Source organism: Bombina bombina, chromosome 7, assembly GCF_027579735.1.
Source record: "Bombina bombina isolate aBomBom1 chromosome 7, aBomBom1.pri, whole genome shotgun sequence".
In the NCBI taxonomy this organism is placed as follows: Eukaryota; Metazoa; Chordata; class Amphibia; order Anura; family Bombinatoridae; genus Bombina; species Bombina bombina.
Genome location: NC_069505.1, coordinates 244,025,108 through 244,052,192, shown reverse-complemented (window position 1 = coordinate 244,052,192; position 27,085 = coordinate 244,025,108). Strand labels below are relative to the sequence as shown.

The 27,085-nt window shown below is 42.4% G+C and overlaps 1 protein-coding gene across 2 annotated transcripts in view; it reads left to right on the top strand.

The window, feature by feature from the left end:
• The window catches only part of FAM120A (family with sequence similarity 120A), a 297,370-nt gene that overhangs the window by 49,148 nt on the left and 221,137 nt on the right, over positions 1–27,085 (top strand). For both annotated transcript variants that reach the window (XM_053720687.1, XM_053720685.1), the window contains exon 2: positions 3,175–3,421. In XM_053720687.1, coding sequence (XP_053576662.1) covers positions 3,175–3,421 — 247 coding nt within the window. The remainder of the gene's footprint in view (positions 1–3,174; positions 3,422–27,085) is intronic.

The following is a 27,085-nucleotide window of genomic DNA, read 5'->3' as shown; positions in this document are numbered from 1 at the left end:
CTCAAAAGCTTGAAATACTCAGAGGGCAGCCCATCCGGGCCTGGGGCCTTCCCTAATTTGCTATATCGTATGGCCTTGATAATCTCCTGTACATGGATCGGGGCATTAAGGGCCGATTTTTGCTCTTCAGAAATAGTGGGTAGCTGCACCGAGCTCCAGAACCTCATCTTTGCCTCATGATCTATTGTCTGACTAGTGTATAGTTCCTTGTAATACTTAACAAATTCCGTCATAATGTCTTTATTGTCTGAAGTCAGTTGGACTGGGAGTTTATAGCCGCTATATAAGATTTGGGGCGGTAAGAGTGAACCAGTTTGGCCAGCAGTTTACCAGATTTATTACCCTGGCGAAAGTATCTACCCTGCCTATGTATGTCAAACTTGAGATGTTGTTGGGTTAAAAACGTGTCCCTGGCCTGCTTAAGCTCGTAGTACTTTTTTTGAAATGTGGGGGAGGGGTCAGAAAGGTATTAATCGAATTTTTAAAAAAACGGGCACTTTAGCATTAAAATTTACATTCACTTTAAATTACTTTTTAATAAAGATATGAAATTCAAACACCCAGGCTTCCACCGCCAACTTCAAAAGTCAATTTTTCTGTGAGCTAACGGTTTGACTTGTTCTCCAATCAGCGCTCTCCCCATATGGCACTTTTGTTGTAGCTAGAGCGCTGATTGGACAACAATTCAAACCGTTAGCCCACAGAAAAGTTGACTTATGAATTTGGCGACGGAACCCTGGGTGTTTGAATTTTATAGCTATATTAAAAAGTAAGTTATAGCGCATCTTCATTACAGCTGATGAATGAAACCCATCTAAAATATCACTAACATTCTGCATCTGATTCTACAAAGGGGAGAGTTTACCATCACTTTAAAGTAAAAACTGCCTTTAACCCCTTAATGACCGAGGACGTGCAGGGTACGTCCTCAAAAAAAAGGCAGTTAACGCCTGAGGACGTACCCTGCACGTCCTCGGTGTGGAAAGCAGCTGGAAGCGATCCTGCTCGCTTCCAGCTGCTTTCCGGTTATTGCAGTGATGCCTCGATAAGGAGGCATCCTGCAATAACCTGACATGGCCATCCGATGCAGAGAGAGCCACTCTGTGGCCCTCTCTGCACCGGACATCGATGGCCGGTATCGTTGGTGGGTGGGAGCCGACTTGGGAGGCGGGGTGGGCGGCCATCGGTGTGCCGTGTGACGTTGAGGGGGGCGGGATCGGGGGCGGGACCGTCGGGGGCGCGCACGGACGCGCGCGCGCGTGCACGGAGGGTGGCGGGCGGGCGCGTGCACGGGGCGGGAGCGGGTGGGAACCGCTACACTACGGAAAATGAATTAAAAGTTAAAAGTTAAAAGTAGCATAAGCACAACAAAAAAAAACACAAAAAGAGATCGTGGAGGGGTGGGGGGTTGGTTTTTGTGTGGGGGGAAGCTACACTACAGAAACGTTAAAAAAATGTACAACAAAAACATTTTTTCTTATAAACTGGGTACTGGCAGACAGCTGCCAGTACCCAAGATGGCGCCAATTAAGTTAGAGTGGGAGGGTTATAGAGCTGTTTGGGGGGGATCAGTGAGGTTGGGGGCTAAGGGGGGACTTTTACACAGCAGCATATTTAAATATGCTTTTAAAAATACCACCAAAAAACAAATATAGCTTTTATTTTAGTACTGGCAGACTTTCTGCCAGTACTTAAGATGGCGGGGACAATTGTGGGGTGGGGGAGGGAAGAGAGCTGTTTGGGAGGGATCAGGGGGTCTGATGTTTCAGGTGGGAGGCTGAGCTCTACACTAAATCTAATATTAACCCTGCAAGCTCTCTACAAGCTACCTAATTAACCCCTTCACTGCTAGCCATAATACACGTGTGATGCGCAGCGGCATTTAGCGGCCTTCAAAATACCAAAAAGCAATGCCAAAGCCATATATGTCTGCTATTTCTGAACAAAGGGGATCCCAGAGAAGCATTTACAACCATTTGTGCCATAACTGCACAAGCTGTTTGTAAATGATTTCAGTGAGAAACCTAAAATTGTGAAAAATTTTACGTTTTTTTTAATTTGATCGCATTTAGCGGTGAAATGGTGGCATGAAATATACCAAAATGGGCCTAGATCAATACTTGGGGTTGTCTACTACACTACACTAAAGCTAAAATTACCCCAAAAAGCTCCCTACATGCTCCCTAATTAACCCCTTCACTGCTGGGCATAATACACGTGTGGTGCGCAGTGGCATTTAGTGGCATTCTAATTACCAAAAAGCAACACCAAAGCCATATAAGTATGCTATTTCTGAACAAAGGGGATCCCAGAGAAGAATTTACAACCATTTAAGCCATAATTGCACAAGCTGTTTGTAAATAATTTCAGTGAGAAACCTAAAGTTTATGAAAAAATTTGTGAAAAAGTGAACGATTTTTTTTATTTGATCGCATTTGGCGGTGAAATGGTTGCATGAAATATACCAAAATGGGCCTAGATCAATACTTTGGGTTGTCTACTAAAAAAAAATATATACATGTCAATGGATATTCAGAGATTCCTGAAAGATATCAGTGTTCTAATGTAACTAGCGCTAATTTTGAAAAATAATGGCTTGGAAATAGCAAAGTGCTACTTGTATTTATTGCCCTATAACTTGCAAAAAAAGCAAAGAACATGTAAACATTGGGTATTTCTAAACTCAGGACAATATTTAGAAACTATTTAGCATAGGTGTTTTTTGGTGGTTGTAGATATGTAACAGATTTTGGGGGTCAAAGTTAGAAAAAGTGGGTTTTTTTTCAATTTTTCCTCATATTTTATAATTTTTTTTATAGTAAATTATAAGATATGATGAAAATAATGGTATCTTTAGAAAGTCCATTTAATGGCGAGAAAAACGGTATATAATATGTGTGGGTACAGTAAATGAGTAAGAAGAAAATTACAGCTAAACACAAACACAGCAGAAATGTAAAAATAGCCTTGGTCCCAAACGGACAGAAAATGGAAAAGTGCTGTGGTCATTAAGGGGTTAAATAATTTTATCCGGGGTTTCATAGAACTGGTGAGCTTTCTTAGAGAATTTTGCAGAGACCTATTTGCTATATGCACTTAACAGCAGTAATGACTTTTTGTGATCATCTTGTTTTATGACAGAGGTTAAAACTCTTCCTTTTCTTCCCCTTCTAGGTCGCACAGAGCATTGAAGATCACCACCAAGAAGTTATTGCTTTCTGCCGCGAAAACGGTTTCCATGGCTTGGTCGCATACGACTCTGATTACGCACTGTGCAACATCCCGTATTACTTCAGTGCCCATGCCCTAAAACTGAGCCGCAATGGGAAGAGTCTCACGACCAGCCAGTATCTGATGCATGAAGTTGCGAAGCAACTGGACCTCAATCCAAACCGATTCCCCATTTTTGCTGCTCTTTTAGGTAAATCTAATTCGGAGTGTGGTTTTCAATGCTTTAATTAAAAGGGCATATTGTTAATTTTGTTGTTAGCCCATGTTGTTTTAACATTTATAAAGAAATGTTCCCGTGTTTTTATGCGTGTGTGGCTTGTCGCTGTCGACCAATAAGCAAAGGGAATGTTATCAGCCGGTGAGCAAATGCTGTGCACAACCTAAAATAAGCAGAGAACCACATATGTCCATATAGAGATCTAAGGAAGTGCTAATTTAAGGGAATGGTAAAAAGGCAGATTAGCGAAACATTATTTTTTATTTATTTAGAATTGTAAAAGCTTTTTAAACCATTTACTTAAAGGGGCACTCTACTCAAACTGCTGTTTCTGTTCCATGTAAAAGATAATGGGGTTAATTTATGAAGCTGCATTTGAGGCTATGCAGAACAGGAGTATGAGTGACCCTGCAACCACAGGTGGTGACAGTCACCGTGACACTTGCTTGTTTGGGGTGATTGAAGTGCTTTAGCGCCATTGGTTGCAGGGGGCAGCATTGCAAGAGAAACCTCTTGTGCAGTGTTGAATTTCACCGTAAGATGGGCAAGTGGCGATTGCAGACAGAGAAGTTAACTACTTGCGAACCTGACTAATGATACATTTTGCGCAATGTTTTGAAAGTATTACAAGAGCTTTGTTCTGGAGTTGTCCTTATCAGCCAGTGATCAGTAAAGTCCCAGGACTCTATTGTACACAATCATGAACTCACTGCTGCTTCATTTTACATTTAAAACCTGTTTTACTAATGCATTGTTAACCCCTTACTGTCATTGTTAATGCTCATTTTACAATAATCTTTGACTCTTTTCTGTGCATCGCTAAGACCACTAATCACAGCTATTACTGTCCTATACCATTTTATTTTTTTAGAATAAAATATTCCTGAAAATAAAATACCCATCAAAGTAACAGAGGAATAATAAGATATGCTAACGCCTTATAGCATTTTCTTCTAACACTTATCTCTATAGTATTGATTCAAAAGCAAAATAGTTTTTTAAAGGGACATGAAAAATACATTTGTTTTTTTTCTTCTTAAATGGAAAGAGTCCACTGCTGCATTCATTACTTTTGGGAAAAAAGAACTTGGCCACCAGGAGGAGGCAAAGACAACCCAGCCAAAGGCTTAAATACTCCTCCCACTCCCTCATCCCCCAGTCATTATTTGCCTTTCGTCCCAGGAGGATGGCAGAGAAGTGTCAGAAATTTGTTTTTGTCTCTTATGGAGGGTAGTGCTCTTCGGCATGGGACAGGAGTTTTAACCCCTTAATGACCGGACCATTTTTCAATTTTCTTACCCTTAATGACAATGGCTATTTCTTTCATGTAATTAACAAGAGTCCATGAGCTAGTGACGTATGGGATATACATTCCTACCAGGAGGGGCAAAGTTTCCCAAACCTTAAAATGCCTATAAATACACCCCTCACCACACCCACAAATCAGTTTTACAAACTTTGCCTCCAAGGGAGGTGGTGAAGTAAGTTTGTGCTAGATTCTACGTTGATATGCGCTCCGCAGCAAGTTGGAGCCCGGTTTTCCTCTCAGCGTGCAGTGAATGTCAGAGGGATGTGAGGAGAGTATTGCCTATTGAATGCAGTGATCTCCTTCTACGGGGTCTATTTCATAAGGTTCTCTGTTATCGGTCGTAGAGATTCATCTCTTACCTCCCTTTTCAGATCGACGATATACTCTTATATTTACCATTTCCTCTACTGATTCTCGTTTCAGTACTGGTTTGGCTTTCTACAAACATGTAGATGAGTGTCCTGGGGTAAGTAAGTCTTATTTTCTGTGACACTCTAAGCTATGGTTGGGCACTTTATTTATAAAGTTCTAAATATATGTATTCAAACATTTATTTGCCTTGACTCAGAATGTTCAACTTTCCTTATTTCCAGACAGTCAGTTTCATATTTGGGATTATGCTTTAAATTATCATATTTTTCTTACCTCAAAAATTTGACTTTTTTCCCTGTGGGATGTTAGGCTCGCGGGGGCTGAAAATGCTTCATTTTATTGCGTCATTCTTGGCGCTGACTTTTTTGGCGCAAAAATTCTTTTCCGTTTCCGGCGTCATACGTGTCGCCGGAAGTTGCGTCATTTTTTGACGTTATTTTGCGCCAAAAATGTCGGCGTTCCGGATGTGGCGTCATTTTTGGCGCCAAAAGCATTTAGGCGCCAAATAATGTGGGCGTCTTATTTGGCGCCAAAAAATATGGGCGTCGCTTTTGTCTCCACATTATTTCAGTCTCATTTTTCATTTGCTTCTGGTTGCTAGAAGCTTGATGTTTGGCATTTTTTTCCCATTCCTGAAACTGTCTTATAAGGAATTTGATCTATTTTGCTTTATATGTTGTTTTTTCTCTTACATATTGCAAGATGTCTCACGTTGCATCTGAGCCAGAAGATACTACAGGAAAACCACTGCCTGCTGGATCTACCAAAGCTAAGTGTATCTGCTGTAAACTTTTGGTAGCTATTCCTCCAGCTGTTGTTTGTAATAATTGTCATGACAAACTTGTTAAAGCAGATAATATTTCCTTTAGTGATGTACCATTGCCTGTTGCAGTTCCCTCAACATCTAAGGTGCAGAATGTTCCTGATAACATAAGAGATTTTGTTTCTGAATCCATAAAGAAGGCTTTGTCTGTTATTTCTCCTTCTAGTAAACGTAAAAAGTCTTTTAAATCGTCTCTCTCTACAGATGAATTTTTAAATGAACACCATCATTCTGATTCTTTGGACTCTTCTGGTTCAGAGGATTCTATCTCAGAGATTGATGCTGATAAATCTTCATATTTATTTAAGATGGAATTTATTCGCTCTTTACTTAAAGAAGTACTAATTGCTTTAGAAATAGAGGATTCTAGTCCTCTTGATACTAATTCTATACGTTTGGATAAGGTTTTTAAAGCTCCTGCGGTTATTCCAGAAGTCTTTCCTGTTCCTAATGCTATTTCTGCAGTAATTGCTAAGGAATGGGATAAATTGGGTAATTCATTTACTCCTTCTAAACGTTTTAAGCAATTATATCCTGTTCCGCCTGACAGGTTAGAATTTTGGGACAAAATCCCTAAAGTTGATGGGGCTATTTCTATCCTTGCTAAACGTACTACCATTCCTACGTCAGATGGTACCTCGTTTAAGGATCCTTTAGATAGAAAAATTGAATCTTTTCTAAGAAAAGCTTATCTATGTTCAGGTAATCTTCTTAGACCTGCTATATCATTGGCTGATGTTGCTGCAGCTTCAACTTTTTGGTTGGAAACTCTAGCGCAACAAGTAACAAATCGTGATTCTCATGATATTATTATTCTTCTCCAGCATGCTAATAATTTCATCTGTGATGCCATTTTTGATATTATTAGAGTTGATGTTAGATTTATGTCTCTGGCTATTTTAGCCAGAAGAGCTTTATGGCTTAAGACCTGGAATGCTGATATGGCTTCTAAATCAACTCTACTTTCCATTTCTTTCCAGGGAAACAAATTATTTGGTTCTCAGTTGGATTCTATTATTTCAACTGTTACTGGTGGGAAAGGAACTTTTTTACCACAGGATAAAAAGTCTAAAGGTAAAAACAGGGCTAACAATCGTTTTCGTTCCTTTCGTTTCAACAAAGAACAAAAGCCTGATCCTTCGTCCTCAGGAGCAGTTTCAGTTTGGAAACCATCTCCAGTCTGGAATAAATCCAAGCCTGCTAGAAAGGCAAAGCCTGCTTCTAAGTTCACATGAAGGTACGGCCCTCATTCCAGTTCAGCTGGTAGGGGGCAGGTTACGTTTTTTCAAAGAAATTTGGATCAATTCTGTTCACAATCTTTGGATTCAGAACATTGTTTCAGAAGGGTACAGAATTGGTTTCAAGATGAGACCTCCTGCAAAGAGATTTTTTCTTTCCCATGTCCCAGTAAATCCAGTGAAAGCTCAAGCATTTCTGAATTGTGTTTCAGATCTAGAGTTGGCTGGAGTAATTATGCCAGTTCCAGTTCCGGAACAGGGGATGGGGTTTTATTCAAATCTCTTCATTGTACCAAAGAAGGAGAATTCCTTCAGACCAGTTCTGGATCTAAAATTATTGAATCGTTATGTAAGGATACCAACGTTCAAGATGGTAACTGTAAGGACTATATTGCCTTTTGTTCAGCAAGGGAATTATATGTCCACAATAGATTTACAGGATGCATATCTGCATATTCCGATTCATCCAGATCATTATCAGTTCCTGAGATTCTCTTTTCTAGACAAGCATTACCAATTTGTGGCTCTACCGTTTGGCCTTGCTACAGCTCCAAGAATTTTCACAAAGATTCTCGGTGCCCTTCTGTCTGTAATCAGAGAACAGGGTATTGTGGTATTTCCTTATTTGGACGATATCTTGGTACTTGCTCCGTCTTTACATTTAGCAGAGTCTCATACGAATCGACTTGTGTTGTTTCTTCAAGATCATGGTTGGAGGATCAATTTACCAAAAAGTTCTTTGATTCCTCAAACAAGGGTAACCTTTCTGGGTTTCCAGATAGATTCAGTGTCCATGACTTTGTCTTTAACAGACAAGAGACGTCTAAAATTGATTACAGCCTGTCGAAACCTTCAGTCTCAATCATTCCCTTCGGTAGCCTTATGCATGGAAATTCTAGGTCTTATGACTGCTGCATCGGACGCGATCCCCTTTGCTCGTTTTCACATGCGACCTCTTCAGCTCTGTATGCTGAACCAATGGTGCAGGGATTACACGAAGATATGTCAATTAATATCTTTAAAACCGATTGTTCGGCACTCTCTAACGTGGTGGACAGATCACCTTCGTTTAATTCAGGGGGCTTCTTTTGTTCTTCCAACCTGGACTGTAATTTCAACAGATGCAAGTCTCACAGGTTGGGGAGCTGTGTGGGGATCTCTGACGGTACAGGGAGTTTGGGAATCTCAGGAGGTGAGATTACCGATCAATATCTTGGAACTCCGTGCAGTTTTCAGAGCTCTTCAGTTTTGGCCTCTTCTGAAGAGAGAATCGTTCATTTGTTTTCAGACAGACAATGTCACAACTGTGGCATACATCAATCATCAAGGAGGGACTCACAGTCCTCTGGCTATGAAAGAAGTATCTCGAATTTTGGTTTGGGCGGAATCCAGCTCCTGTCTAATCTCTGCGGTTCATATCCCAGGTGTAGACAATTGGGAAGCGGATTATCTCAGTCGCCAAACGTTGCATCCGGGCGAATGGTCTCTTCACCCAGAGGTATTTCTTCAGATTGTTCAAATGTGGGGGCTCCCAGAGATAGATCTGATGGCCTCTCATCTAAACAAGAAACTTCCCAGGTATCTGTCCAGATCCCGGGATCCTCAGGCGGAGGCAGTGGATGCATTATCACTTCCTTGGAAGTATCATCCTGCCTATATCTTTCCGCCTCTAGTTCTTCTTCCAAGAGTAATCTCCAAGATTCTGAGGGAATGCTCGTTTGTTCTGCTAATAGCTCCAGCATGGCCTCACAGGTTTTGGTATGCGGATCTTGTCCGGATGGCATCTTGCCAACCATGGACTCTTCCGTTAAGACCAGACCTTCTGTCACAAGGTCCTTTTTTCCATCCGGATCTGAAATCCTTAAATTTAAAGGTATGGAGATTGAACGCTTGATTCTTGGTCATAGAGGTTTCTCTGACTCCGTGATTAATACTATGTTACAGGCTCGTAAATCTGTATCTCGAGAGATATATTATAGAGTCTGGAAGACTTATATTTCTTGGTGTCTTTCTCGTCATTTTTCTTGGCATTCTTTTAGAATACCGAGAATTTTACAGTTTCTTCAGGATGGTTTAGATAAGGGTTTGTCCGCAAGTTCTTTGAAAGGACAAATCTCCGCTCTTTCTGTTCTTTTTCACAGAAAGATTGCTATTCTTCCTGATATTCATTGTTTTGTACAAGCTTTGGTTCGTATAAAACCTGTCATTAAGTCAATTTCTCCTCCTTGGAGTTTGAATTTGGTTCTGGGAGCTCTTCAAGCTCCTCCGTTTGAACCTATGCATTCATTGGACATTAAATTACTTTCTTGGAAAGTTTTGTTCCTTTTGGCCATCTCTTCTGCTAGAAGAGTTTCTGAATTATCTGCTCTTTCTTGTGAATCTCCTTTTCTGATTTTTCATCAGGATAAGGCGGTGTTGCGAACTTCTTTTGAATTTTTACCTAAAGTTGTGAATTCCAACAACATTAGTAGAGAAATTGTGGTTCCTTCATTATGTCCTAATCCTAAGAATTCTAAGGAGAAATCATTGCATTCTTTGGATGTTGTTAGAGCTTTGAAATATTATGTTGAAGCTACGAAATCTTTCCGTAAGACTTCTAGTCTATTTGTTATCTTTTCCGGTTCTAGGAAAGGCCAGAAAGCTTCTGCCATTTCTTTGGCATCTTGGTTGAAATCTTTAATTCATCTTGCCTATGTTGAGTCGGGTAAAATTCCGCCTCAGAGAATTACAGCTCATTCTACTAGGTCAGTATCTACTTCCTGGGCGTTTAGGAATGAAGCTTCGGTTGACCAGATCTGCAAAGCAGCAACTTGGTCCTCTTTGCATACTTTTACTAAATTCTACCATTTTGATGTATTTTCTTCTTCTGAAGCAGTTTTTGGTAGAAAAGTTCTTCAGGCAGCGGTTTCAGTTTGAATCTTCTGCTTATGTTTTTTGTTAAACTTTATTTTGGGTGTGGATTATTTTCAGCAGGAATTGGCTGTCTTTATTTTATCCCTCCCTCTCTAGTGACTCTTGTGTGGAAAGATCCACATCTTGGGTAGTCATTATCCCATACGTCACTAGCTCATGGACTCTTGTTAATTACATGAAAGAAAACATAATTTATGTAAGAACTTACCTGATAAATTCATTTCTTTCATATTAACAAGAGTCCATGAGGCCCACCCTTTTTGTGGTGGTTATGATTTTTTTGTATAAAGCACAATTATTCCAATTCCTTTTTTTATATGCTTCGCACTTTTTTTCTTATCACCCCACTTCTTGGCTATTCGTTAAACTGATTTGTGGGTGTGGTGAGGGGTGTATTTATAGGCATTTTAAGGTTTGGGAAACTTTGCCCCTCCTGGTAGGAATGTATATCCCATACGTCACTAGCTCATGGACTCTTGTTAATATGAAAGAAATGAATTTATCAGGTAAGTTCTTACATAAATTATGTTTTTTACATTTCTGCAGTGTTTGTGTTTAGCTGTAATTTTCCTCTTACTCATTTACTGTACCCACACATATTATATACCGTTTTTCTTGCCATTAAATGGAATTTCTAAAGATACTATTATTTTCATCATGTCTTATAATTTACTAAAAAAAAAAAAAAAAAAAATAATGGAAAAAAACACACTTTTTCTAACTTTGACCCCCAAAATATGTTACACATCTACAATCACCAAAAAACACCCATGCTAAATAGTTTCTAAATTTTGTCCTAAGTTTAGAAATACCCAATGTTTACACGTTCTTTGCTTTTTTTTTGCAATTTATGGGGCAATAAATACAAGTAGCACTTCGCTATTTCCAAACCACTTTTTTTCAAAATTTGCGCTAGTTACATTGGAACCCTGATATCTGTCAGGAATACCTGAATATCCCTTGACATGTATATATTTTTTGTTAGAAGACATCCCAAAGTATTGATCTAGGCCCATTTTGGTATATTTCATGCCACCATTTCACAGCCAAATGAGATAAAAAAAAAAAGTTAACTTTTTCACAAAATTTGGCACAAACTTTAGGTTTCCCACTGAAATTATTTACAAACAGCTTCTGCAATTATGGCACAAATGGTTGTAAATGCTTCTCTGGGATCCCCTTTTTTCAGAAATAGCAGACTTATGGCTTTGGGGTTGCTTTTTGGTAATTAGAAGGCCGCTAAATGCCGCTGCGCACCACACATGTTTTATGCCCAGGAGTGAAGGGGTTAATTAGGGAGCTTGTAGGGTTAATTTTAGCTTTAGTGTAGTGTAGTAGACAACCCCAAGTATTGATTTAGGCCCATTTTGGTATATTTTATGCCACCATTTCACCGCCAAATGCGAGCAAATAAAAAAAAAAAACTTTACATTTTTCACAATTTTAGGTTTCTCACTGAAATTATTTACAAACAGCTTGTGTTATTATGGCAGAAATTGTTGTAAAAGCTTCTCTGGGATCCCCTTTGTTCAGAAATAGCAGACTTATATGGCTTTGGCGTTGCTTTTTGGTAATTAGAAGGCCGCTAAATGCTGCTGCGCACCACACGTTAATTATGCCCAGCAGTGAAAGGGTTAAATTAGGTAGCTTGTAGGGAGCTTGCAGGGTTAATTTTAGAGATCAGCCTCCCACCTGACACATCCCACCCCCTGATCCCTCCCAAACGGCTCTCTTCCCTCTCCACCCCACAATTGTTCCCGCCATCTTAAGTACTGGCAGAAAGTCTGCCAGTACTAAATAAGAGTTTTTTTGTTTTTTTTTAAATAAAAATAATAAAATATTTTAGCTGTGATGGACCCCTGCCTTAGCCCCAACCTCCCTGATCCCCCTTCCAGCTCTCTAACCCTCTCCCCTACCTAATTACCGCCATCTTGGGTACTGGCAGCCCCAAAAAGTATTTTTATTTTATTTTTAACTTAAAAACTATTTCTGTAGTGTAGCAGCCCCCCCACAATACCCCCACCCCCTCCCAGATCCTTTTATATTTAAAACATTTTTTTACCTTTTAATCCCTTTCCTCCCTCATTCATTGGTGTCAGTGTGACTAATGTGCGCACGTGCGCGCGCACACTCGCCCCTCGTGCACGCGTGCGCACCCTCACACCGGCGGACACTGGCAGTCTGGCACCATCGCTACTGGTGCAGAGAGGGCCACAGAGTGGCTCTCTCTGCATCGGAGGCTTGTAAAGTGGTATTGCAGGATGCCTCCATATCGAGGCATCATTGCAATACCCTCAGAGCTGCTGGAAGCATTTGTGATCGCTTCCAGCACTCTGTTAGACAACTGACGTACCAGGTACGTCCATTGTCATTAACTGTTAGTTTTTGCATGACGTACCTGGTACGTCAGTTGTCATTAAGGGGTTACGTAGTCCTGTCAGTCTCTCAGTGAGGGCTTGGTTGAAAGTTAGAGTCTGGAGATGCAGGAAGAGTCTTTCTGCAAAACCATCCTGACTCATATTAACAGCTCCTCAAGCAATCAGCGTTGTCGAACTTCACTCCGCTGCCTGCTTTTTTTCTCTCAAGTCCATGGCGGAGGCAATGCTATTCGTCACACTTGAAAGGCCGTGTTCCTGTTCCAGAGCGTAGATTCCGGTAAGTTTGTTTCATTTTACTTTATCGTCAATGTACTGTAATGTTAATGTTTTCCCGAGAGACTACCACACCTTTGCGGGTCTAACTATATGACATAAGAGTCTCAGTGAGTCTCTGTTATTATCTTGGAATCAAGGGTTAATATCTCCTGCGGGGGGTTATTGAACAGGGGGATTTATAATTATATTTTTTATGTGATTCAACCTGCTTATGTGTGATGTTTTTGGGCTTGTGGTTAGAACTTTTAGGCCTTGGGAAGTGATGCAGCCTTTTGGTTGGGCACGCTTTTTTGGACTGTACGGTTCACCTTGTGTTCGGGCGTGGTTACGCTCCATTCCCCATTTCTGCATTCCTGACCGTGTGGCGAAGGAGATATTCTAGTCCACAGGGGTCTGGTCATAGGAGGTGGCGAGTGCCCCAGCCATTGTGGGTGTCGGGTGCCGTTTTTGTTTTAATACTCAAGTCCATATTGATTTTTCCTCTATCCAGGTATGGAGGATTCTGATGCTGAGACTGTGCTCATTTCAGATTCTGTGTCCGGATTGGCCTCGTTGACACATGTCGACCAGTTTTGTTCCATATGTCATATGAGAGCGCCTGGTTCCTCGGGCTCAGGGAATCAGGGGACTTGCTGAGCCATCCGTCTCTGGGGGCCCCGTCCTCCAAGAGGCAAGTTCCCTAACAATTCATACTTCTACAAATGTGGGTAACCCAGTTTTTGGTTTCTCCATGCGGAGTGACGTGTTACCCCTCGGAGGTTGCAGCACGTTTTCACTTCCAGATAATGTTAGTGATGGTCCGTCTGCAGGTTCCAGACTTTCATTTGAGATTGTGCTCGTGCCCTATTGTCCCGGGTCTTTCGCCTTGGGGTGGGCCTCTACAGTTCCCCGCGGGTGTAGCTGTTCCGGAGTGTTGTGCCTTTCGTTACAGGATTGCGCGCCTTAGCGTGTTGCTTAGACATCTTTTTTTAGTTATTGAATGACCCTATCGTTAACAGATGTGGGGACTTTCAGTCTGATAATGCGAATGGTGCACCTCATTAGACATGTGGGGTTATCTTCTGTTTGTCATTTGTTTGAGATCTTTCCCAGTTTTTTGTAAGATAGGGCTCCGTTTGGCTGGTCCTGCGGGCAGGCCTGTGTCTTTTGGGCGTTAACCTTCGGGTTGCCTTATATTTTATTTTGTATCCAATAGGATGTCTTTTATTTGTGTTTGCTTCATTCAGGAATCATCTGGGATAGATACTCTTTGTTACTTCTTCAGCAGTTGTTTGGAGATGTTAGTTCTATGGTTAATAATGTCTGTTTTCCTTTTCTCCCCTATGTGGAAGAATTTATGCAGCTTGCCGGTTAGGACCCTGAGTACAATCACAATAAAAAAGAGTTTTATAACTGTCTGGTCTATGCTGGGAAATAAGCTCACCTTTATAACATTTTCCCAAAAAACGTAAGTGCAAAGTTAAGGTGGTAATTTCCCCCAATTCTTAATTACCAGGGCTAGTCTCCCCATCACCTCCACACCTTTAATTTTGGATATTGCTATAACGGACATTATTATTACACATACGGGCATTGTATATTGACCAATAAATGTTTTATATATTTGATTAAATTTGAACGCCTACATTTTTTCCCCCTAAGGAGTACATAATACTTATATATATATTTTCAATTGGTAATTAAGGACCCTGAGGACAGGCTGGTCCTGTCGAGTTTGTTTAGTTTTGTGGCTGTTCAGACACATGGCGCTGTTTCTGCTGGATTGGTAGTAGTGCTGAGTGCTCAATTTCTCATTGTTTTTTATGTTCAACTAAGCATTCGAGAGGACCTGTGGGTTCACAAGGTGGGAAAGGATTGTTGAAGTCCTTATGGCCTTCAGTCATGGATGACCGGGCAGGGGAGTGTTCCGCTGCGTCGCTTTATCTGACATCTGATTTCATCAGAACCTAGAGTTCCTCCTCCACGTTGGGGGGTGGGGGGTTGTTCTTGCGGGCGTAGTGCCCCGTTGCCACTGGTTGAGTGGTTTGGCCTTCAGTTTTTAGGCTCATGGATGGTCCTATGGGGCTTGATCCAACAGCTTGTATGGATAGCTGTCCAGCTTGCGGAAGGTTTTGTATTTTGAAACCTATTACAGCTTTTGGCACCTTTTAAAGGGGTGCGTGTCATCTGTTTTAGTCTATCTAGATATGGTTCTTACTCTAGGCCGCGTAAGGTCTCTCTGACTTATGAGACCTTGGGTCTTCCATTGTCCCGGGTGGGTTAGATCTCCTTTTGGGGATCTGTGTTCCGGACGTTGGTTGATCCTGGTGGGGAAATGTTTAGCTCGGGTTTTCCCGGAGCTGGGAAGGTTTAGCACCTTTTCTCTCCCCTGTGTCCTCTGCCTGTGTGGAGGTGATGGGGAGATTAGCCCTGCTAGTAGGGTTTTGGGAACTTCGAGGTACCCCTTCTGTTGTCCTGTGGTTTTGTCAAGTCTCTTAGTTTGACTTCTAGCCTTGCTACTTGGAGAGTTGGACTTTATCTAGGGGTGGTTCCTTCATTTGGTCGGAGCTTTCGAGTTCCCTGTGCTGTCCGTATTTCTTTTACAAGATATGACGAGTCCACGGATTTCATCCTTACTTATGGGATATCGCCTCTTGGTCAGCAGGAGGAGGCAGAGATCTCCACAGCAGAGCTGCATAAATAGCTCATCCCTTCCCTCCCAACCCAGTCATTCTCTTTGCTTGTGTTAGTGATAGGAAGAGGTAAAGTGAGGTGTTAAGATTCTTCAATCAAGAGTTTTTTATTTTCAAATGGTGCCAAAGTGTACTATTTTACTAGAAGAGCAGCTTCTGGAGATTATAACCTTATGGTTATGGGAACTGGTGAGGTTTTAGCCTCACTGTGCCTCCCATATTTGTGCTGCTCTTCTGTGATGGTCTTAGAGAAGTTTAACTAAGACCTTGCTGTCTTCACAGGACCTCAGGAGGAAGATTGGACCTCTTGACACTGTGAGTTCTCATGCTGTTCCTCAGCATGGAGGTAAGTGCAGTCTTTTATTTCTCTTGTAAGGTGTATCCAGTCCACGGATCATCCATTACTTGTGGGATATTCTCATTCCCAACAGGAAGTTGCAAGAGGACACCCACAGCAGAGCTGTAATATAGCTCCTCCCCTAACTGTCATACCCAGTCATTCTCTTGCAACTCTCAACAAGCAAGGACGTTGTAGGAGAGAGTGGTTAAATATAGCTAGTTTATTTTCTTCAATCAAAAGTTTGTTATTTTTAAATAGTACCGGAGTTGTGCTATTTTATCTCAGGCAGTAAATAGAAGAAGAATCTGCCTGAGGTTTCTATGATCTTAGCAGGTTGTAACTAAGATCCATTGCTATTCTCACATATGTCTGAGGGGATTACACAGATGAGGTAACTTCAGCGAGAGAATGGCGTGCAGTTTATTCTGCTATCAGGTATGTGCAGTTATAATTTTTTCTAGAGATGGAAAACACTAGAAAATGCTGCTGATACCGGATTAATGTAAGTTAAGCCTGAATACAGTGATTTAATAACGACTGGTATCATGCTTACTCCCAGGGGTAATACCCTTATGATAGTTACAATATAAAACGTTTGCTGGCATGTTTAATCGTTTTTATATTGGTGATAAAACTTTATTGGGGCCTAGTTTTTTCCACATGACTGGCTTAAATTTTGACTAGAAACATTTTCCACTGTTGTAGTATAAAAGTTACAGTTGGTGAAGTTAAAATTACAAACTGTGACATCCAGCTTCCCTCAAAGGCCCTCTGAATGCTATAGGACATCTCTAAAGGGCCCAAAGGCTTTCCAAAGTCGTTTATTGGGGAAGGTAGGGCCACAGCTTGCTGTGGCAGTTGGTTGTGACTGTTAAAAAAACGTCTATTTCGTTTTTTTGATCCGTTTTTTGAACTAAGGGGTTAATCATCCATTTGCAAGTGGGTGCAATGCTCTGTTAGCCTATTATACACACTGTAAAAAATTCGTTTGATTTACTGCATTTTTTCACTGTTTTTCAAATTCTGACACCATCAAGGGGGAACGAGAATCTCCCTAGAGATGTTAGAAGTTTAAATAATAATTTGCTGGGCAGAGATTCACTCTTGCCACCTATCAGCTATCCATATCCCAGGTGTAGAGCACTGGGAGGCGGATTTTCTAAGTCGTCAGACTTTTCATCCGGGTGAGTGGGAACTCCATCCGGAGGCATTTGCCCAACTGATTCATCATTGGGGCAAACCAGAACTGGATCTCATGGCGTCTCGCCAGAACGCCAAGCTTCCGTGTTACGGATCCAGGTCCAGGGATCCCAAGGCGGCACTGATAGATGCTCTAGCAGCGCCCTGGTCTTTCAACCTGGCTTATGTGTTTCCACCGTTTCCTCTGCTCCCTCGACTGATTGCCAAGATCAAGTAGGAGAGAGCATCAGTGATTCTGATGGCACCTGCGTGGCCACGCAGGACCTGGTATGCAGATCTAGTGGACATGTCATCCTTTCCACCATGGTCTCTGCCTCTGAAACAGGACCTTCTACTTCAGGGTCCTTTCAACCATCCAAATCTAATTTCTCTGAGGCTGACTGCCTGGAGATTGAACGCTTGATTTTATCAAAGCGTGGCTTCTCAGAGTCAGTTATTGATACCTTAAGACAGGCACGAAAGCCTGTCACCAGGAAAATTTATCATAAGGTATGGCGTAGATATCTATTGGTGTGAATCCAAGGGTTACTCATGGAGTAAGGTCAGGATTGCTAGGATATTATCTTTTGTCCAAGAAGGTTTGGAAAAAGGATTGTCAGCTAGTTAAGCGTCTGGCAGATGTTCCAGACGTTCAGGCATTTTGTCAGGCTTTAGTTAGAATCAAGCCTGTGTTTAAACCTGTTGCTCCACCATGGAGCTTAAACTTGGTTCTTCAAGGAGTTCCGTTTGAACCTCTTCATTCCATAGATATCAAGCTTTTATCTTGGAAAGTTCTTTTTTTGGTAGCTATTTCCTCGGCTCGTAGAGTCTCTGAGCTATCTGCCTTACAATGTGATTCTCCTTATCTGATTTTTCATACGGATAAGGTAGTCCTGCGTACCAAACCTGGGTTCTTACCTAAGGTGGTATCTAACAAGAATATCAATCAAGAGATTGTTGTTCCATCCTTGTGTTACACAATTTGGACGTGGTCCGTGCTTTAAAGTTTTACTTACAAGCTACTAAAGATTTTCGTCAAACATCTGCTTTGTTTGATGTCTACTCTGGACAGAGGAGAGGTCAAAAGGCTTTGGCAACCTCTTTTTCTTTTCGACTAAGAAGCTTAATCCGCTTAGCCTATGAGACTGCTGGACAGCAACCTCCTGAAAGGATTACAGCTCATTCCACTAGAGCTGTGGCTTCCACTTGGGCCTTTAAAAATGAGGCTTCTTTTGATCAGATTTGCAAGGCGACGACTTGGTCTTCGCTTCATATTTTTTCAAAATTTTACAAATTTGATACTTTTGCTTCTTCGGAGGCTATATTTGGGAGAAAGGTTTTACGGGCAGTGGTTCCTTCCATTTAAGTTCCTCCCTTGTCCCTCCCTTCATCCGTGTACTTTAGCTTTGGTATTGGTATCCCACAAGTAATGTATGATCCGTGGACTGGATACACCTTACAAGAGAAAACACAATTTATGCTTACCTGATAAATTTATTTCTCTTGTGGTGTATCCAGTCCACGGCCCGCCCTGTCATTTTAAGGCAGGTAATTTTTAAATTTAAACTAAAGTAACCACTGCACCCTATGGTTCCTCCTTTCTCGGCTTGTTTTCGGTCGAATGACTGGCTATGACAGTTAGGGGAGGAGCTATATTACAGCTCTGCTGTGGGTGTCCTCTTGCAACTTCCTGTTGGGAATGAGAATATCCCACAAGTAATGGATGATCCGTGGACTGGATACACCACAAGAGAAATAAATTTATCAGGTAAGCATAAATTGTGTTTTCTGGGGCTCTGCAGCACATCTCAGAACTGACTGTACTCTGCCTTTTTCTATCAGGGGCTATGGGCTAGGAAGTGGGCTTAAAGGCTCCCTATGTCAGTATGCAGCTTCTCACTAAGGTCACAAAGTATGAGAACCGACATATTGTCTTTTTTTCCAGACATGCTAGCTGTTTCATTCAAAAATAATATGGGCTAGAAACGCTGGGATTTTATGATGACATAAAAATTTTATGGGCAACTCTCTCTAATTTATTGCACTTTATAGAGATTGATGACGCTGGGGTATTGCAGGAGTGGGGAAAGAAGGATTTTTTTATTCTTTTTGTTAGACTCCGATAAATGGCGGTACTTGTATTTAGTCCTTGATGGGCGGGGCTTAGTGTTGGCGCGCTTTCGTGCAGTTATTCCTATACTGGGTTCCGACTGGCAGTGTGTTATTCACGGCTCCTAAGTCCGCTTGTCGCGATTGCAAGCGATCTTAGGTGCACCGGACGAGAGTGATTAGTGTGAGAGCGTGGAGGCAGGTAGGAGCCGCAGCAGAGCTGTGGCAGGGTGACTGTGTTTGTTTTTTTTTCTCTGACAAAAGTCTAAACAAGTCTCCAGGGTGTTATTTTCTGTAAACTACGACACTGGAGAAAATATATATTTAAAAGATCTGTCTATTTGCCTATACGAACGTTAATACGGACTATTAAAAGCACAGTACATTAATTTTGTTTAACATTTGTTTTATCAGAAAACGTCCAAGCTTGCTACTGTTTTTTTCTGTATATCATGGAGGACATTGAACAAAGCACTTGTCCTATGTGTTTAGATGCCATTGTGGAACCCCCAGTTACTCTCTGTCCCTAATGTATTGAGAGAGCGTTACAGTGTAAAGAAAATATTTTTTTAATAAAGATATTTCTATGGAAACTTATCAGCCTGAGGAATTTCAGGGTATGCCGCAACTTTCTCCCCAAGCGTCTCAGCCTTTAACGCCTGCTCAAGCGACGCCGGTTGCGTCTGCTTCATTTACTCTGCAGGATATGGCTGCAGTTATGTTATCCACTCTTACAGAAGTTTTATCTAAGTTGCCAGTGTTACAAGGCAAATGCAGCAGGACAGAGGCCCACGTGGTCCCTGCAACTTCTGATGCTTTAATGGCTATTTCCGATATACCTTCCCAGGGCTCTGAATTGGGGGGTAGTGAGGCCCTGTCTGAGGGGGGAACTGTCTGACTCAGGAAGTGTTTTACCCCAGACAGATTCGGACGTCATGTCCTTCAGATTTAAACTTGAACACCTCCGCCTTTTGCTACGAGAGGTTTTGGTGACTCTGGACGACTGTGACTCTATTGTGGTCCCGCCAGAGAAATTGAGTAAGATAGACAGATATTTAGAGGTCCCTTCTTATTCTGATGCGTTTCCGGTTCCTAAGAAAACTTCGGAAATTATTACAAGGGAATGGGAGAGACCGGGTATCCCGTTCTCCCCTTCCCCTATTTTTAGGAAAATGTACCCTATAGCTGACACAGTTCTGGACTCTTGGCAGACGGTCCCTAAGGTAGAGAGAGCTATATCTACCCTGGCTAAGCGTACGACTATCCCTATTGTGGACATTTGTGCTTTCAAGGACCCTATGGATAAGAAATTGGAGGGTATGCTAAAAAAGCTATATATTCATCAAGGTTTTTTTTTTTTTTCAACCAACGGCCTGCATTGTACCAGTCACAACTGCGGCTGCCTTTTGGTTTGACGCTCTTGAAGAGTCCCTTAAGACTGAGACTCCTTTAGAAGAAATAATGGATAGAATTAAGGCCCTTAAGCTGGCTAATTCTTTTATTACGGATACCGCCTTTCAGATCGCCAAATTGGCGGCTAAGAATTCAGGATTTTCCATTTTAGCGCGCAGAGCCTTATGTTTAAAATCTTGGTCTGCAGATGTGTCCTCTAAATCAAAGCTCTTAGCGATTCCTTTCTAAGGTAAGACCCTGTTCGGGCCTGACTTGAAGGAGATCATTTCTGACATTACGGGAGTTAAGGGTCATCTCCCCCCTCAGGACAAAACAGCTAAGCAAAGGGGACAACAAAGACATTTTCGTTCCTTTCGAGACTTCAAGGGAATTTCCTCTTCCGTTAAACAGGAGGGGAATTATTCTCAAGCCAAAGAAACCTGGAAACCTAACCAGGGTTGGAATAAGGGTAAACAACCCAAGAAGCCTGCCGCTGCTACCAAGACTGCATGAAGGGGCGGCCCCCGATCCGGGACCGGATCTAGTAGGGGGCAGACTTTTTCTCTTTGTCCAAGCTTGGATGAGAGATGTTCAGGATCCCTGGACCCTAGAAATTGCGTCTCAAAGGTATCAATTGGAGTTCAAAAATTCCTTCCCAAGGGGAAGGTTTCTTCTTTCACGATTGTCTGTAGACCAGATAAAAAGAGAGGCGTTCTTACGTTGTGTAAAAGACCTCTCCGCTAAGGGAGAAATTTGTCCCGTTCCAAAACAGGGGCAGGAGTTTTACTCAAACCTTTTCGGGGTTCCCAAAAAAGAGGGAACGTTCCAACCTATTTTAGATCTCAAGAGTCTAGACAAGTTTCTCAGAGTTCCATCTTTCAAGATGGAGACTATTCGAACAATTCTTCCATTGATCCAGGAGGGTCAATATATGACTACCGTGGACTTAAAGGATGCATATCTTCATATTCCTATCCACAAGGATCATCACCAGTTCCTAAGGTTTGCTTTCCTTGACAAACATTTTTAGTTTGTGGATCTTACTTTCGGGCTGACCACGGCTCCCAGGATCTTCACAAAGGTTTTAGGGTCTCTGCTGGCGGTTCTCAGACCGTGGGGCATTGCAGTGGTGCCTTATCTGGACGATATTCTGATCCAGGCGTCGTTTTATCAACTGACAAAGTCTCATACCAACATACTTTCCAGGGAACTCTAATAAACTCTATATCCATGAAAATCTTCTTGACGGAAGTCAGAAAGTTAAAAATTCTGAATACATTAAAAATTCAGTCCAAACCTTGGCTATCAGTGGCTCAGTGCATGGAGGTAATTGGATTGATGGTGGCGACAATGGACATCATTGCGTTTGCTCGTTTTCATCTCAGACCTCTACAACTGAGCATGCTCAGACAGTGGAATGGAGATTATGCAAATTTATCTCCTCAGATAGATCTGGATCAGGAAACAAGAGACTCTCTTCTTTGGTGGTTGTCGCTGGATCATCTGTCCCAAGGGACGTGCTTCCGCAGACCTTCATGGGTGATAGTTACAACGGACGACAGTCTACTAGGATGGGGTGCAGTCTGGAATTCCCTGAAGGCTCAGGGTGTGTGGACTCGGTCGGAGTCTCTACTTCCAATCAATATTCTGGAATTGAGAGCAATATTCAATGCGCTTCAGGTTTGGCCTCAGTTGGCTTCGACCAAATTCATCAGATTCCCGTCGGATAACATCACGACTGTGGCTTATATCAATCATCAGGGAGGAACAAGGAGTTCCTTAGCGATGACAGAAGTATCCAAGATAATTCGGTGGGCGGAGGCTACATCCCAGGAGTGGACAACTGGGAGGCGGATTTTTTGAGCAGACAGACGTTTCATCTGGGGGAATGGGAACTCCATCCAGAGGTCTTTGCCACCCTGATTTTCAGGAGGGGCAGACCGGAATTATATCTGATGGCGTGTCGTCAGAATGCTAAGCTCTTGAGATACGGATCTGGGTCCAGGGATCCTCAGGCCGAACTGATAGATGCCTTGGCAATGCCTTGGTTGTTCAACCTAGCTTATGTGTTTCCACCATTTGCCCTTCTTCCCCGGGTGATTGCACGGATCAAACAGGAGAGGGCTTCGGTGATTCTAATCGCTCCTGCGTGGCCTCGCAGGACTTGGTATGCCGATCTGGTGGACATGTCCTCTCTGCTGCCGTGGAATCTTCCATTGAGGCAGGACCTTCTCATTTAGGGACCCTTCCATCATCCGAATCTAATTTCTCTGCAGCTGACTGCTTGGAGCTTGAACGCTTGATTTTATCTAAGCGGGGGTTCTCTGATCTGGTCATTGATACCTTGATTCAGGCATGCAAGCCTGTTACTAGAAAAATTTACCATAAGATATGGCGTAAATATCTTTATTGGTGCAAATCCAAGGGCTACTCATGGAGTAGGGTTAGGATTCCCAGGATTTTATCTTTTCTCCAAGAAGGATTGGAGAAAGGGTTGTCAGCAAGTTCCTTAAAGGGACAGTCAACACCAAAATTTTTGTTGTTTTAAAATATAGATATTCCATTTATTACCCATTCCGCAGTTTTGCATAACCAACACTGTTATATTAATTTTTTTTTACCTCTTTGATTAACTTGTATCTAAGCATCTTCTGACAGCCCCCTGATCGCATGACATTTTATTTATTATCTATTGACTTTCATTTTAGCCAATTAGTTCAGTGTCTGCCACAATCCACGGGCGTGCTCACAATGTTATCTATAGGGTTTACCTGAACTAGCTCTCCCCTGCTGTGAAAAGCATGTGATTAGAGGCGGCCTTCAAGGGCTTAGAAATTATCATATGAGCCTTCCTAGGTCTAGCTTTCAACTAAGAATACCAAAAGAACAAAGCAAAATTGGTGATAAAAGTAAATTGGAAAGTTGTTTAAAATTACATGCCCTATTTGAAACATGAAAGTTTTTTTTTGGACTTAACTGTCCCTTTAAAGGGACAAATTTCTGCTTTATCTATTTTCTACACAAGCGTCTGGCAGATGTTCCCGATGTTCAATCTTTTTGTCAGGCCCTGACTAGAATCCGGCCTGTGTTTAGACCAATTGCTCCTCCTTGGAGTTTGAATTTAGTTCTTAATGTTCTGCAAGGGGTTCCGTTTGAACCTATGCATTCCATAGATATTAAGTTATTATCTTGGAAAGTTTTATTTTTGGTTGCTATTTCTTCTGCTCGCAGAGTTTCTGAGCTTTCGGCATTACAATGTGATTTCTTATCTTATTTTCCATTCTGATAAGGTGGTGTTACGTACCAAACCTGGTTTTCTTCCTAAGGTTGTTTCCAACAAAAATATTAATCAGGAAATTGTTGTTCCTTCCTTGTGTCCTAACCCTTCTTCTAAGAAGGAGCGTCTGTTACATAATTTGGATGTGGTCCGTGCCTTGAAGTTCTACTTGCAGGCGACTAAGGATTTTCGTCAAACATCTTCATTATTTGTTGTTTTTGCTGGGAAACGTAGGGGTCAAAAAGCTACAGGTACCTCTCTTTCTTTTTGGCTGAAGAGTATCATCCGTGTTGCATATGAGACTGCTGGACAGCAGCCTCCAGAACGAATTACGGCTCATTCTTCTACGGCTGTGGCTTCCTCATGGGCATTTAAAGTTATGCTTCTGTTGAACAGATCTGCAAGGCTGCAACTTCGTCGTCTCTTCACACTTTTTCCAAATTTTACAAATTTGATACTTTTGCCTCGTCTGAGGCTGTTTTTGGGAGAAAGGTTCTTCAAGCAGTGGTGCCTTCCGTTTAGGTTCCTGTCTTGTCCCTCCCTTTCATCCGTGTCCTATAGCTTTGGTATTGTATCCCATAAGTAAGGATGAAATCCGTGGACTCATCATATCTTGTAAAAGAAAAGGAAATTTATGCTTACCTGATAAATTTTATTTATTTGACGATATGACGAGGCCACGGCCCACCCTGTCATTTTTTCTAAAGACAGGTTTTTATTTTTGTTAAACTTCAGTCACCTCTGCTCCTTGGCTTTTCCTTTCTCTTCCTAACTTCGGTCGAATGACTAGGATGGGAGCGAAGGGAGGAGCTACTTATGCAGCTCTGCTGTGGAGCTCTTTGCCTCCTCCTGCTGACCAGGAGGCGATATCCCATAAGTAAGGATGAAATCCGTGGACTTGTCATATCGTAAAAGAAATAAATTTATCAGGTAAGCATACATTTCCTTTTTATGGATATGCTCCAATTCTTTTGTCTGACTTTTTGGCCAGTCGGGGTGTTTAGTTCCAGGGTATAGTTGCCTGAACTATTAGGTAACCGGACCTGTTTTTTTCTTTCTGAGTCTTCCTCTTTTGGGGGCTTTGCTCCTGTCCCAGTTTTGGGTTGTTTGGATCTCAGGGCTAGTCGGGATTTTCCACGGTGGTGGGAACTGGGGCTATGTCCTTGCTCCCTCTACCTGACCGGGTCAGGGTTGGCCTGTCTTTCGGAGTATTTATTACATCTTGCCACAGAGTAAACCATGTCATCTAGGGCTAGCTGGGTGGCTTGCGCCTCAGGAATGGTGGGTTCCTACTCAGCTGCTGGCACTGGATTCCAAACCTCTGGTGCGCCTTAGGGTTGCATTTCCCTGTTAGTTAGCCAGGGTACCCGTGAATTCTCTGCTCTGCAGGTGAATGGGTTGGCTGTGCCTTTGTTGGGAGAACTACTTGTGTGGGGGTCCTTTCTAGGACATTTGCGGGGGATTTTTTCTTCCCGTTTAGGGAAGGCTTCGGGTCTTGAGGACGGTTATTGCCCTTCTGGCCTCTTCCCTTTTTCTTTAAGGGATATTCGCTTCTCGGGAGACAGAGTCCTTACTAGGGGCTTCTCTTGGTCGGGAAGTGGAAAGTGGACTTGGTTCCACCTGGAATCTTGCTGGTTCCATGTCGGACTGTGGGGCCTTGTTTTGATAGATCCTTGGGTCTATGGCCTTGACTGTTTTTAGAGTTGGGTTGTACTTGCACTCTGGGGGGATGGCTTTGCCATCTTTACGCTCGTTCCTGTACCAGTTTTGTTATCTCTGCTCGCTTGTATTGGTGGCCCAGGTGGGTCTGAAGGGCAGGATGCCTGAGCGGTCTATGGGTCACAGTATCCTTTGGGATGTGTGAGCGTGCTGTGTCTATTCTGATAGCTCAGTCTGCTAGGAGATGGGTTTTTCCATTCTCCTTGCTCCTTTGAGAGGAGACGGTTTCCTCTTCCTTCAGGTTCTGAGGGTAATTCTCCTTCTCAGGGGCCTCGATGGAGGCTTTGTGTTCCCCTTTTTAGGGACCTGTGAGTAGGTCTGACGGCTTAGGTTGCCTGGAGATCTGTCGGGGGCTGTTTTCTGCGGTCTGTTTCTTGATAACTGCTTCTTCTTCCTTGCAGCTGGCTGGACAGCTAGCTAAGCGTACTAATGCACTGTGGCTACTATGCATTGTAGCAAACAGAGAGTTCGATCCCCGGTGAGGTCTACTCAGCCTTCTTCCTTTCGAGGTTGATAAGATGAGCAGCGCCTTGAGTCCCTTAAGGGGGAATTAGCCGCGCGTTACAAGAACATTCATGTTTTAGCTTCCTCTGTGTCCTCAAACTTGGGGTTTCGCCTGCGTCTATTACACGCTCTTTCATGGTCGAGTACTTGGGTATACTATGGGCATGCGCTGGGAGGACTTCGCCTCTTTAGTTGCGTTCCATGCTGTAGGATGTTGGAGAGATGTCTTTTCGGTCTCCCAGTATTATCCCAGGTTTCGCCTTCTATAGGCGTGGCCTCCTTCTCTGTTTGGGTTCATTTGGGTCTCTGATTACTGGGCCCACTCTTGGAGGTGCTGTTTTTTGCATTGAGGGACTTTTTGGTTTCCTCTGTCCTCCTTTGCCTTGTTCCCTTTGGGGTTTTCAACTGGTTTACCCTTCATTTGTGAGGGGTGAGTGGTAGGGGACAGTTTGTTGAGCGACGATGTCTCTTGGTCGACTGTTGGCTCAGTCGAGTCTGTTTTGCGATCTCTAGTTTGACTCTGGACTAGCTGCGAGTCAGTGTCATTGGGGCTTTTCCTTTAACAATTTTTCTCGGCTTCGTACGAAGCGGGATTTTTTATTGGGTAGTGATTCAGGACTGGTGCCCTCAGTATGGACCGCCTATTGTACCCTCCCGTGTTGGCATTCAGTGTCCTATAACTTGGGTATTGTTTTCCCAAAAGTAATGAATGCAGCTGTGGACTCTTTCCATTTAAGAAGAAAAACATAAATTATGCTTACCTGATAATTTTCTTTTCTTCCGATGGAAAGAGTCCACAGCTCCCCACCCGTAATTTTATGTGGGACGTCCTTATAGTCTTCTGGCACCTTTCACCCTGATAATTCTCCTACTGTACCTTGTTCCTCGGCTGAATGATTGAGGGATGAGGGGAGTGGGAGGAGTATTTAAGCCTTTGGCTGGGGTGTCTTTGCCTCCTCCTGGTGACCAGGTTCTTATTTCCCAACAGTAATGAATGCAGCTGTGGACTCTTTCCATCAGAAGAAAAGAAAATGATCGGGTAAGCATAATTTATGCTTTTCCTTTAAAGGGACAGTATAGTCAAAATAAAACTTTCCCGATTTCAGGTAGAGCATGCGATTGTAAACAACTTTCCA